Source organism: Sturnira hondurensis, unplaced genomic scaffold (assembly GCF_014824575.4).
Source record: "Sturnira hondurensis isolate 20B ecotype Veracruz unplaced genomic scaffold, ASM1482457v3 Scaffold0018877, whole genome shotgun sequence".
Taxonomy (NCBI): domain Eukaryota; kingdom Metazoa; phylum Chordata; class Mammalia; order Chiroptera; family Phyllostomidae; genus Sturnira; species Sturnira hondurensis.
Window position 1 is genome coordinate 1,256,816 of NW_028091508.1, and position 14,091 is coordinate 1,270,906.

The following is a 14,091-nucleotide window of genomic DNA, read 5'->3' on the forward strand; positions in this document are numbered from 1 at the left end:
AGTGACCGTGAAGTACTTTTATAGTGTCTAACTGCAGTGTCTAACTTGGCTTGGAAGGATTTTTTTCTTTGTTTTTGTATTAAGGTTACATTTACTTTTTTTTATCTTAGAAACTAGAGAGAGGGAGGGAGAGCAATATCATCATCCATAGGCTTAGCACTCAAAAATAACCACTAGTTACAGTTTTAAGTTGTGGTAAAGTGCACATAACAAAATGTACCATTTAATCCTTCTTAGTGGATGGGTGATTCAGTGTCACTAAGTACAGTCGCATCTTTATGCAGTTGTCACCATTGTCCATGTCCAGAGCTCTTTTATCTTAGGAGGAGCTCGGATAGTTTCTACATCCCTTCCCCTTTCCAATGCTGAGGCCATACTATGCTTGGCTGGTATATAAAATGATTAAAGTCTTAGATTAGAGAACACTTTTAATACTTTAACATTGTTGAATTACAGACACCTTGTGTGTAAGTTTTCATCTGGAATGTTTATTGTGATGTCTTTATTTTCCTATAATTACATGTTATGTGTACGGCTCATTTGTGTAAGGATTCTAAAACCATGCTTCTCAAATTTTCTGTGCTGAAGAACCTGTCTTTCTTTTTGAAAATTTCCAGTCCTTCACAAACCAATACTTTTGCAAAAATACAATTAAAATTATGGCAGTATCAGATTGCTGTAAAATTTTTCAAATGTTTTTCTTAATTGTAAACCACAATTTAAATAGCACCCATATAGACAACACCTCAGTACTGGTGCTAGAAAGAAAAGCAAATAGAGTTATTTTGTAAGTGCATCACTTACATATTAATGAGTTACCACGCTCCTTCTTTTCCACACTGTGACTGGGGACAGACCTAGAAAGCTAGTGCAAGGTTTCTCTGGCACCTTCTGTTGGGTGTGTCCCCTTACAGTCCCACTTCCACTCCATAATAGCAGCCACTGACCAAACTACTGCCTTCTCAATGGCCCCATTTGCTGCTTATAGCTCATTTCTCTCCCCTCTGGTTCCAGTGAATCTAAGCTGCACATGACTTCCTTCCCTACATTCACAGATTCTTACTCCACTCTTCTTTTTTGGACCCGTCTGGTAGAGCATTTCCTTGCATTGGTCCCCTTCATCCTTTAGGGATCCATGCTTGTGAAAGTGGTTATGGCCTTTGGAGGAAGTCAGTTCTGCTGCCTCCTCTCAGAACCTTGTGTGCCCTACCCTGGGGGCATACTCAGTCTTTTCTAGTGGTCATCTAACTATTCTAGCACTCCTTTCCTTTATTCCCATCCCAGTAAATGGGTATTTTTAGACAGTGTGATGAAAATGTACTTTTCTGGATCAAGCGTATCACACCCCTTGATATATCCTTATAGGATGACATGGCTTCATGAACACCAAGTTGTCCATTCTCGATGGTGCTTGAATGCTCTTTATTTTCTCTCTTGGGCTTAGAATTAGAACTGGAAAGAAGACTGCATGCATTCATGAGTTCAAATGTTCTCCATTTGTCAGGAGACTTCCAGGGGGCATTGTTCATTGTTGGTGTTAGCTCTGAGGGAAGCAGGTTTGGGTAGGGGACTAGATAATTCTGAGATGAGCTGGGCTCTGCCCTTCACCAATAGCATGATCTTGGACAAGCTGGTTAATCATTTTGAGCCTCTGAAAAATGGGTGTCATCACAGAATAGATCTCATAGGATTAAGTGCCTAGTTTGGTACATAGTAACTGCTAAACAAATGTTAGCCTCTGCTGTTATTAATCTCATTATTTCTAGTTCTATTATATCCTATTTCTGATAAACAGTAACAGTTACAATGTGCTTAAATCAGGGCCTCTCTTCCCTGGCAGTATGGAAAGCTTGGCAGGGTGATCCTTTGCTGTGAAAGCCTATCCTGAGCACTGCAGGGTATTTGGCAGCATTACTGGCCTCTGCCTGTTAGATGCCAGTAGCACCCTCACCCCCAGGTTGTGACAATCAAAATGTCTCCAGACTTTTCCAGATGTCTCCTGGTTGTAGAATTGTCCCTGGTTGAGACCCAGTGGTTTAAATAAATAAATGTATTGTGTTTCCTAGCATTAACAATAATTTTATCCATTTGAAATTTCTTGAAGCATTTTACCTGAGTGTGAGATGGGATTTGGATTTTTCACTGCTTTCTGTGTTACTACATGCAGCTTTAAAGAGGTCTTGAATTAATTATATAAGTCAAAGAAATAGTCTCTGTGTGTAGAGTGGACCAGCTGGTGCAGCCATCCTCAGTGCTGACGATGACTCTTTTTGGCAGCCTACTGTAAGAACTCTGTGGACGGTCTCTGGTATTGCTTTGATGACAGTGATGTGCAGCAGCTGTCAGAAGACGAGGTTTGCACACAGACGGCCTACATCCTTTTCTACCAGAGGCGGACGGCAATACCGTCATGGTCGGCTAACAGCTCAGTGGCAGGTAAGGCTGGCCCATTTTTTCTCAGAACAGGTTGTCATTAGTGGTCCAGAGAAATTCTCCAGAAGGTCTCATGCATCTGTCAGTTTGATCAGATTAATCCACACATTTGCATTTAATCTGGAAACCCAAATGATTGCAGTTAAGGAAATGGGGATGGTGTGTGCAAGCAGCTGTGAACCAGAAGAATTTATAGGGAGGTGGAGTAGCACCTGGGTGATTCTTTTGTGGGGTAAATGAGCTAAAAAGCAGCATGGCACTCTACTCTGAAAGTAGAGGAAATGGGTGTGGAAATAGAGACTTGGCTTTGGCACATTTTGGTTGGGTTACCTTGGGGCACGTTCCATCTAAGGCACATATTTATCATCTGTAATCCTGGTGTAATAACACTGCCTGCCACCTGGGCTTGTTGTATATATCAGATTAGGCAAATGTGCCTTAAAGTCTTTTGTGAAAGGTAAAGCACAATTAGAAATACGCCCCCCTCCCCTCCCTGTAAGATTGTCCTATTCTGTTAGGGGAAGAGTTGAAAACTATGATAATATTATGTGACTTGGGTTTGGCTTGATGGGGTCTAGTCTGTTGTTTTGATAAATTCAGGAATCAATGCCCACACAATGTGGGTGCAGCCACACATAATCTAAACAAGGGGCGTGTACTTTTTAGTGCAGGGTTTAAGTTTAAAAGAGTATGACTGGACTGGGATGTGGGAATGTGGTCAGGTTGGGGAACATTGACCTCTGCTGCCCTTGAGGCTTGTGAGAGCTAAGTTGGGGTCAGAACCCCTCCCAGTACACCCATCTGTCTGCTGTTCACTTCGTTAACAGAAAATAGGAACCCCAGTGGTCTAAGGCCTGACCTTAATGCTTCCCAGAGTCTGGGATGTGCTCAGAAATGACATCTCTTGAGGGCTACTTGAGACAGTCATGCTGCTCATGTTCTCAATTTTAAGATCAGTTGCTGTTGCTCTAACTTTAGTATTGTCAGCCCTAATACTGGATTTTGCATTCTAAAGTATCTATCCCTGTACTTGCATTTTATTACTACAGATGTGTGCTGGAGTCTGCCCTCCTCCCCTTTTCGTCCTAGCAGGGGCTGTTTGAGCAGGTACACTGGGATCTGGGAATTTGTGCTGACCTGGCAGTGGGGGCATCGGCTGCCTCCATCTCAGGCGGCAGCACCTTTGTGAGGGCGTGCACTGCAGGGCAGCCCAGAGTCCCAGCCTGACCTGGGCACCCCTTCACTTCTCTGCAGGCTCCACAAGTTCTTCCCTGTGTGAGCACTGGGTGAGCCGGCTCCCGGGGAGCAAGCCAGCCAGCGCGACCTCTGCAGCTTCCTCCAGGCGCACCTCCCTGGCCTCACTGTCTGAGTCTGTGGAGATGACTGGAGAAAGGAGTGAAGATGATGGTGAGTGTGGGTTTTGATGACAGACTTCCAAGATGACAACTCACAGGCACAACACAGGGTCTGTCATGTTTAGGAGCCAAGTCCCAAGAAGGTTGTGGGGCGGGGCTGCAAGGTGTTAAGAGAATCAGTAACATTTGATATAAGCAGGGCATTTACTTTTCCTCTCTGACCTAGGACATTTTTCTTCTCTTTTATCATTTTCAACTTGGAAGGAGTGGGGGCTGGAGCCCTACTTAACTCTGTACAATAATGAATACATTTTTTTCAAAGTGCTTTTTAAAATCTTCAAGGTAGCAGTAAGGGGACTCAGTGCCGTTGTGATTTCCCCAAGGCCACCTGATGATGAGTCACCATTCAGGCCTGTCAGGGAGCTTCCTGACCTGCTCAGCTTCTCACCTTCCCACCACGCTTTTCCTCTGAATGGAACCTATGGCATGTTTTTTTTTTAGTTCAGAAATGTCTAGAACAAAAACTGTTGCCTCTCCATAGAGGTAGTTTTGGGGAATTCTGAAGATAGTCACAATGTAAACACTGGAAATCTTATAAAAATTGAACTCTTATTTTACCTTCCCCTGCTGCTTAAGTGGTGGCAATATGGCCCTTAGTTCCAACAGGGACCCAGTTAGTGTGGGAGTGGTCAGGCTGCTAGCGCTCCAAGAGCTGGAAAAGAAGAGAATGAGCTCAGCTTCTGTAATGAGAACAGTGACTCGCCTTCCAACAAGCCTCATTCTGTAGCCAGCATTTCAAGAGCTGTTATCTACTTCTAGTGGTGATGGATAATTCTGAGAATATAAAACGGAGAAAAGAGGCAGGAGGCTGGGAGAAGCATGACAGGCTAGGAGATCTGCCTCACAGGATCAGCTCTGCTGATTCTGGCTTGTTCCTTCTCTCTTTGTAAAATAAGAGTGTTGGGCTGTTATAACTAATCTCCTTTCCAGCTCCTAACATTATATGAAAAGTTGATCAGTGAATCTTCATTTGCTTAAGCAGAGATTATTTCCAACGCAGCCTCTAAACTTTGAATCCATTGTCATTTTAACAGTAAGCATAGATGTGGTTTGTCCTGATCTGTGTTTTAACCAGTGTGATTGGAGAATCGATACCCTCTTAGGTGTCACTATCTTCCAATAGTACTGGTGGTGCCCATAGAATGGGGCATGTCTCCTAGGATCTTCTCCAGACAAACTTATAGATTCTGCAGCTACAGTAGCAGATGTGTATAGAATTTAATTTAGAATATTTTCTTTGAAAGTTTTAAGTCACTCAGTGTTGGCATTATATTGTTCTAATTAGGACTGTTTTTATAAGTTTTAAGTCACTCAGAGTAGGAGTATATTGTGTCTTTCGTCCTTCGCATGGATCTGTTTTTGTAGTCAACAGTTACAGGTCAGCCTGCCTGTGTCATTGGGTGTGGGACTAGCAGCTGTGGCTCCGGTGTTAGCTCCGTCTCTTAATTATTTGTGTCATTTTGGGCAAAGATTTCCTTTCTGTGAGCCACATGTGTCCTTAGTAAGTTGAAGAAGCTTGACCAGTAGCTCACATTTATTGAGCATCTGTGGAGTGCCAGGTGCCTTGCTGAGCTCAGGACTTTTTAAGATTTTATTTAAATCTCATTGTAGACCTGTGAGTTTCAACAGGGGTCAGCAAACTGTAGCCCACAGGACAAATATAGTCCCTGCCTTTATTTTAATTAAGATTTTGTTGGTACAGAACCGTGTCTATTTGTTTATGTGTCACCAATGGCTGCTTTCATATGACAGTGACCCATAAAGCCTAAAATATTTACTGTCTGGGCCTGTACAGGAAAAGTATGCTGACCCTTGGTGCAGAGCAAGAAGGCAAAGAGTTTGCTGATGTCAGAATGTGCCTATTAGAATGTCCCCAAGTTAGAATGTCCCTATTTTGTAGGAAGGAGAATTGGGCTCAGAAAAGTTAAAATCTTAAAGCTCTACTCCTTGACTGCAGACACACTGGCTCTGAGGGTCATGTTTCTTTCATTCCACAAGATTTCCCTTCTTTCATCTTTAGATGTTACTGGTACTTTTTTCTTTGTGCCTTAATGATACTCTCTTTGCTGCATTCAGGAGGTTTCTCAACTCGACCATTCGTGAGGAGTGTCCAGCGTCAGAGCTTGTCATCCAGGTCTTCTGTCACCAGCCCCTTGGCCGTCAATGAAAATTGCATTAGACCTTCTTGGTCCCTGTCGGCTAAGCTGCAGATGCGCTCCAACTCTCCTTCCCGGTTCTCAGGGGACTCTCCAATTCACAACTCCACCTCCACCTTAGAGAAGATTGGGGAGGCAGTGGATGACAAGGTCTCCATTTCTTGCTTTGGTAGCTTGAGGAACCTTTCTAGCAGTTACCAGGAACCAAGCAATGGTCCCAGTCAGTGGGAGCACAAAGCTGTGGGCCGGGCCCCTCTTGCTATAATGGAAGGTGTGTTCAAAGATGAGTCAGATGCCTATAAATTGAACTCTGGTGTTGTAGCTGCACAGAGCACAAACTTAGCACAGGGGGCTCACTTGGCCCCTATCTCTGATCCACTTGATAACAATAACCAGATAGCTTATGTAGATCAGAGTGATTCTGTAGACAGCTCTCCTGTCAAAGAGGTGAAACCCCCAAGCCACCCAGGCTCCCTCTCAAAGAAACCAGAGAGCACAACCAAGAGCTCCCCCAGCTCCAAAGGTGCTTCTGAGCCAGATAAAAAAAGCTTGCGGAAGGGGAGATCAGCCTTGACAAGCCAGGAATCATCTCTGTCAAGTACTTCCCCATCTTCTCCTGTTCCCATAAAAGATCCTGTAAAGCCCTCATGCTCCCGAAGCAAAGCAGATTCTTCCAGGGCCAGTGGACGGCATTCCTCCCCAGCTCCTGCCCATCCCAGAAAGGAGTCTTCTCCCAGAGCTCAGGACTCGGCCTCCCATTCACCCCAGAAGCTGAAGTCAGCTTCTTCCCTCACTTACAATACTTCCTCCATACCTGCCAAAAAGGCCTTGGGCCCTGCCACCAGGGGCCCCTTCCCACCTGGGAAGTGCAGGACTTCAGATAGAAGCTTAAGTAGGGAGGACTCCAGACAAAGCCTGGTTTCTGACCGAGCCAGTGTTACCTGTAGCTCCAAACCCAGCTCTCCTCGGGTGAGCCAGGCCAGGGCAGGGGAGGGCCGGGGGGACGGGAAGCATGTCAGGAGCTCCTCTATGGCCAGCCTGCGCTCCCCCAGCACAACCACGAAGGCTGCTCTGAAGAGGGATAGCAAGTCGGATGAAAAGGGGCTGTCCTTCTTCAAGTCAGCCTTGAGACAGAAGGAAACCCGGCGCTCTACTGACCTTGGCAAGACGACCTTGCTGTCTAAGAAGGCAGGTGGTAGCTCTGTCAAATCGGCCTGTAAGAATGCTGGGGAAGACAAGGCAGAGAAAGGGCACCAGCCTCCAGGTTCCCAGCAGCCAAATGCCAATTCAGTTGGAAAAGAGCAGCTTGTCTCCAAGGACCTTGCTTCTGCTAGACATTCCCTGTTATCCAGTCGCAAATCGAAGTCTTCCCAGCTAGACTCTGGAGCACCCTCATCTCCTGGTGGCAGGCAGCCCACCGAGAAATTCTCCCAAAAGTTACCTTTGAGCATGCCAGCCGCTGCACGGCCTTCTCAGAAACCTCAGTGATATTGCTGCACTCTCTGTGTTTTCCCTGTAAAAATGTTTATTTATTTAGAACCCCTTTCCTCCCACCAAAGCCCTCTGTGCTTTTGTTTTATATTTTTTGGGTTAGGTGCCTGATGTGTGTGCTTGTGCGCGCGCGTGCGTGTGTGTGTGTGCAGAATTTAATTGCAAATTGTTAGAAGTGTCGCCTTATTCTGCCATTGAACCAAATAACAGCCATAGGCAAAGTATCAATAGTGAGCTAACTGGAAATATTATAGATGATATTCTGGACTGTTCCTTTACCAATTGTACATACTTCTTTCTAGAGAACTCTGATGACTTGTTGGACACTAGGGTTTTTGAACCTGTGAACCAGTGAAACTATTGTTACTGTGCTCTGTCCAAGGATGAATTATTTGACTTGGGTTTCAGCTGAGCAGGATTTGTCCTTACTGTGGATTGTCATGTGGCACCCGGAGTTCTAAAAACTGTGATACTAACAGTGAAACAAACCAAGAGAAAACTGTTGTTTTCTGCACTTTGACCCCATTTACCAGTCTTTGTAAAGGGCAATATTTTAACACTAATGTTTCTCAGGTATATACTCAGCTAGACTAGGATGGATGTGTATCAGTAAAAGCATTAAAGAGGAAGGTGGCCTGTCCATGACTGTCATTTCTCCCACTGCCACACATGGAAATTTTTAGAGGTAGAAGTGGTTTTTCACTACTTTCTTATCTGCAAGGCGTATGTACCTTAGGCATTGTTGACTTGGGATATGTCCCAAGAAGATGGCAAATTGGATATCCAGAAAGCCAGTCACTAATAGTTACATTTTTTTCCTTCTAAATTTGCTAGTGAGTTGTTGGGATTTTGAAATGTAGTAGAGCAATTAACACTTTTGAAAGATTCCTGGGGGTGGGAGGAATGGATTCTTAACTGGGTGAGGCTGTACCATCTTCCTCTGTTGTTGTTTTTCTGTTAGAAGTTGGAAGCTCCATGCCCACCCTGTGCTCACGTCCACATTTCCACAAAGTCTTATTAAGTCGTAGAGAGGAAAGAAGTTGCAGAAGGCCCAAAGTCAGTCAGTGATGGTTGAAGTGATGTGTAACAAAGTATTACATGTATACTCCTGATCCTGCCTGTCGAACTCAGTATGACTTTTTTCAGTAATTCATTTATTTCTTCTCTGTTTAATATTTAATCTCTTACCCTGAACTCAGCAGGATTGGAGCATGTTCTATGTGGTACTGTCCATGCAAATTGTATTTCTTGGTTAGAAAAAAAAAACCTCACAGAAATCTCACAGATAAGTGAGACACATGGTTTTCCAAGCTTTCTGGAGGCACCTTGGCAATTTTAATTTTTTTTCCTCTTTTTTCTGAATGTCAAGAGTCATGGTTCTGATTTTGTTTGAATAGCATTTGTCACTTTACCATGAAGTACAGCAGGCTTTGTTTATATGCTCTTAAATACTAACTTTTTAAACAAATAATAGACTCTTCAAGTTCTTCATCAACTTCTGGTACACAGACCCATTTATAAACTCCTCTTTTCAGTACTGCTGTGCATGAGGTAACTAGACACATACAAATGCACTGCTGTAAATTCTGCACTGCCTTTTTCCCCCCATCAATACCTCTTGGGAAATGTTTTTGAGTAGGTCACTTAAGTTTATTTTGCTGCTAATTTGAGCATTAGGTAACTTGCAAGTTTGGAGGCTATTTATGTTGAGGGCAGCTGGAATCTTAGACTCCTGTGATAGTTAAGACTCACCTTTTAAGCTTTGTGAAAGTTACCATAGTACTCCATGAAATTGACTGAGCCCAAGTCTGCCCCTTGTACTCAGTCCTGTCACTGTCTTACTGTCCAGGTGTCTATGGCTTTCCAAAGTGGCACTCTTGTCCTTTGTGGTAGTGTGACCTCCAGTATCCGGCTGCCTGTGGTGTTACTGTTGCTTCCTGTGGCACATTGGCAGCCAGTCAGTGTGTAGCCACTGCTGGTTTCCCTGTATCACTTTTTTTAATTAGAAAGAAATTGTTTTAATCCTCACCTAAGGATATATTTATTGATCTGAGACAGAGAGAAAGAGAGACATCAATCAGCTGCCTCTCATATGTTTCCTGACCAGGGCTCAAACCTGCAACCTTTCAGTGTACAGGACGATACTTCAACCAACTGAGCACACAGCCAAGGATGTATTGCTTTTATTTCCTGGAAAAGATGCACCAAATATGGGGTCATCAGTATTAGGAATTCAATATTTGTCTAATTTGAACCTATCATCTTTCTTTCACAGGCAAATCACATTTGAAATCTATCTGCAGCTCTACAAAGTTTGGCTACATAAATGGTTTTGGCTACATAAATGGTTTTATTAACTTTTTGGGGGCTGTAATCAATTAAGCATTAATAGAAAGTATTTTAATTTTAACAGTGGTAAATATTTTTATTCTTGAGTGCTTCAAGAATGGATTTTCCATGTGGTTTAGAGTCTTAAATACAAACTCCTTTGATTTTTTTGAGATCTAGAAATAAAATATTAGTATCTATAAATTGTATGTCTGTGGAGTTGAGTCCTTGTTTCAGATTTCAATGGAAAAAATCAGGAAGTATTGTGTCATTGTCTAGGCATGTTTATGGTATTACATTTCTGTGCTTAGGCAGTGAAAATATTTATCCCTAACTACCAGGTATAACCTTTAAGCCACTGAGGATATTTGCCCAGAAGTTTGGAGGTGCCGTTTGAGGTATAAAGTATGGGAAGTTGTTACTTGGTTCAGTTTATTTATTTGATAAGTTAGGGACTTGATGTTTGTTTTGTTTTATTTTCCGAACAATGTTTGGTGTAACGGGTGAACATGTGTTTGGGGTTAAAAATCACCTGCTGAGGATGGTGGGCCTGGGTGTCTGATTGACAGCCAGGTGGGCTGATTGAGCATTCATTGTCTAGTCAGCATAAAATAATTACCAACCATGGAGCTGCGTCTGTAAAGTTTGCCTGTTTTTTTTTTTTAAAAAAAGTTTTATTCTTTATTTCTTTTCTGGTAAACATCCAGCGAACTGAGGCTATATCATTCCTTAAGACAGCCTGTGCCCTGCCTTTGTAATCCTTTATCTAATGTGGAAGCACAAGGGAACTGTTAAGCTCACTTTATGTCAAGACCATCTCCCACCCCTTTTGTATTTTCTCTCCCTAAAAGCAGCCTAACTGGACCAGTAGTATGGTTGCGGTAATTGTAATTATCTGTGTAATCATTCTTTCTTTATTCATTTGTTCATTCTGCAAACATTCATGGAGGGCCTGCTGTGCTTGTGAAGGCTAGTTGCAAGCTTCAGAACTGCCTTGGCTGAGAACCCCTGGGAGCACAGCTGGTGGACCAGGGTGCAGGTGATGTCCTGTATGGAGTCCTCTTGAACAAGAGAGCAAGCGGATTCTGGTGAATCAGCCAAGGCTGCTGCTGGTCCTCCTGAACAAGTGTGTTCTGGAAACCAAAAGTGCCCTTCTTCATCTCTGGAGACATTTTCCTCCATGTCCACTTTCAGACTGAGCTGTTTCTATTACTTAGGGGTAGAAAATCCTTGATGAAGTCACTCATTTCTCATTAGAATTTTCTCATCCATGTTGGTATGAGATTGATGTGCTTTTTTGTGTGTGTGTGTTGTTTTTTTGAGGGGGTGGGGTTGAAAGAAAAATTGCCATCCCTCTAAAATAACTATTATAAAAATCATAGAAACAAACATGTAAAGAACAGTAGTGTCAGCCTTCAGGAAAATGGAGCAGAGAAGAGCTGTGAACAAAGCTCATATATTTCAAATAAACATGTTTTTAAAATATATTGACATCTGATGTCACATTCCATTCTGGCAATTACTGAACAGCTGAAGTTACTGTTTTCTGTGGAGATCCTCATAATTATTGTATGCAAAGATAATTAGTGTTTCTGATTGAAATTTTGAGATAGCTAGCAAATCATTAGTATAATTTCAATAAAACACATATTTTGTGAGGTTTAAACTTTATTTGCTAACTAACCAGTGCTGATGTTCTAACATAAACGCAAACGTTAGCTGTGCTTGTGCAGGCTGTCTTTAAAGGGTGCATTATTGGTAAACCTGATGAGTATTTTGGGGGAAATCCTAGTGGGTAGATAATTTGGCCGGCTCCCTGAGTGTGTGTTTTCCAGCTGCCTTTGAGTGTGACCAGTCATTTCTTCCCCAAGTAATGAGGTCAGCTTCATGGCCTCCATCTAACCCAGAAAGCATGCTCTTACTTCCTATGCAAAGCAGCTAATAAACAATATCCACTGCACTAAATAATACGTTTTTTAAAGGCAACTTAGATTATGGGACTCTGTTTTTGAATTTGTAATTTATTAAATGTGGTTTAATAATTAGTATAGAGGAGAATTAATGTGATTTCTTGTTTTGCTTTGCACATGTTTCTCTTGGCCAATTTTTTTTTTAAATTGGTGAGGCTGTAAAATAAGTAACTTACAGGAATGGAGCTGAGTATGTTGACCATGCTGGTTTATATACTGTATAGAAATGTTCTAAAAATAACCTGCCATTTTCTATAGATGTTAATTTTCTTATATCTTCTAAGGTCCTATCATAGTCATAAGGAGAGAACATGGCTTCTAATAGTACTAACAATTTTTAAATGATTTTGTAGAGACATGGAGCTATTTTGGAAAGTTTTGAGCTTCCCCAGCCACTGGTCACATGAAGACTGAACTTGTGGGATTTATTGTGGCATTGTAGGATGGATTAGTTTCTAGATCTATCTCACATTCATTTTAATCCAGTGTTGCCCATTTTGGGGAGAAATGAGATCCGTAATGGACTTGGGAGTCTTTTTCAAATCTCAACAGACTGCCCCCCAGATTCTCTGGAGCTTCTTCTGAATGACTTGTCTGAGATTCTGGTACCCAACATTTAAGAATCTTGTCTAGGAAACTTTTAAAAATACCTAGGTTCCCCCCACTCGCAGGCTTTTCATGTAATTAGCGTAGGGCTGGGTCCCAGGAAAGACCAGATGTGTTAAAGCTTCTTGTGATTCTGGTGTGTGGTCAGAATTGAGCACTGCTGAGAACTAGGGCAAGAATCTCTTGGGAGTGACAGATTCCTCTGTGTGTGATGGAGAGGAAGGAAAAAAAAAAACATCGAAAACTGATACCAGCCTCCTGTTTGAAGTCTGGGGGATCTTCTGATTGGAGGCTCAATTTGGGAGTTTGGAGCATTTGTAAGTGTCCCAGCACTTGCCAGTCTGGTGGGAATTGGTGTTCTAGTCTGTGGTGGGGGGAGGAGGGACAGGCAAAGTATTCTGGAGTCACAGCAGGGCCAGGCTTGGAGGTGGAGTGGGGACAGGGAAGTCACTCTGAGCTAGAAAATGCTGCAGTGAAGCCTTCTGTGGCCTAGGAAAACCTGTTGCTGCTTTTTATACAATGATTTTTTTTGTAGTAATTATAGTAGTAAACCCTAGACTACCTCTGAATTTCCTGTTCAGCTCATTCTCTACTTACTCAGAATGTAGTTTCAGGAGGTATATTCAAATTTTATCTGAAATAATTTTTTCTGTAACTCTTGCTGGTATTTTCATGTAATTAAAAAATAATATTCATTAAAAAATTTGGCCATATGCGTTACTGGTAGAGGCCAGTGAAATTTAGTGTTCATTTGTGGTAGCTGAATGCACTAAAGTACATCTTCAAAAACAGTCTGCTGGGCTTCTCAGGTTCATCTCACTGAGCATTATGCTGCCTACGGAAAAAAGAGACAACTTACCTGCTGTTTAACATTTCAAGGCATAAAGTTAACAAGAAAACATCCAAGTTGCAGTGATCCTTTAGAAAGGCCTCCAGGGCAGAGAGAGTGGCAGTAGAGAAAACATAATATGAAATTATGTTTCATAGTAGGTGCTACTCAACTGGTGCGAGGTCATGACATCCAAGAGGAAGGTGGTTGCATGTTTCCACGTGCTGAGGCTCTTCTTGGGCCTTTTGATCTACATCGATGTTCTTCGCTCTGTGCCTCTCACCACTGGTTGAAACTGAACTCAGGCCCTTCACAGAAATGTTTTTTTGGTGGAATGCTTTAGTCTTTACACTGGGATTTCTAGAGCTGTCTTAAGAGCTGCATGCCATAGCACTACATGAAATGCCTTTGCCGTCGTCCACGCACCGTTCATAGTGGGCTGCGATTTTCTTTGGTTGCACAGTATGTGGAAGGCAGGTGTCTTCCCTCAAGGCTGGGAGAAGAGTGTATCATACATTTTAAATTATTTTATAACAAGTGCATGAGATATGTCACTGACTTTTGTTATTTATTTGTATGTCTTATTCAAAGTGTATGCACTTTCAAGTTGCAGAGTTTATATTTTTATGTTTAAAATGTTTTATTTCTGGAATAGCAGTTGATTATATACTATACGATTGGAAGTAAGAGAAAAGTGGAACATGTAACAAAACAATAAATTTATTACATGTTGCCCTTCAATCCATACTCTTTTCCCTCTTGCCAAACTATATTTACAGTGTTAAGTAACAATGGAAAAATTAAGCAGATCTTGGTACTACACTGATGTATATGATGTGTTAAAATTGTACTGTTAAATGAAA

At 42.2% G+C, this 14,091-nt stretch overlaps 1 protein-coding gene across 1 annotated transcript in view; it reads left to right on the top strand.

The window, feature by feature from the left end:
* USP31 (ubiquitin specific peptidase 31) overlaps window positions 1-12,616 on the top strand; it is a 69,024-nt gene extending 56,408 nt beyond the window's left edge. Inside the window, exons 14-16 of the mRNA XM_037070672.1 lie at window positions 2,278-2,436; window positions 3,688-3,840; window positions 5,925-12,616. Of these exons, the coding sequence (XP_036926567.1) occupies window positions 2,278-2,436; window positions 3,688-3,840; window positions 5,925-7,492 (1,880 nt within the window). The 3' untranslated portion in view covers window positions 7,493-12,616. The remainder of the gene's footprint in view (window positions 1-2,277; window positions 2,437-3,687; window positions 3,841-5,924) is intronic.
* Window positions 12,617-14,091: the final 1,475 nt, after the last annotated feature.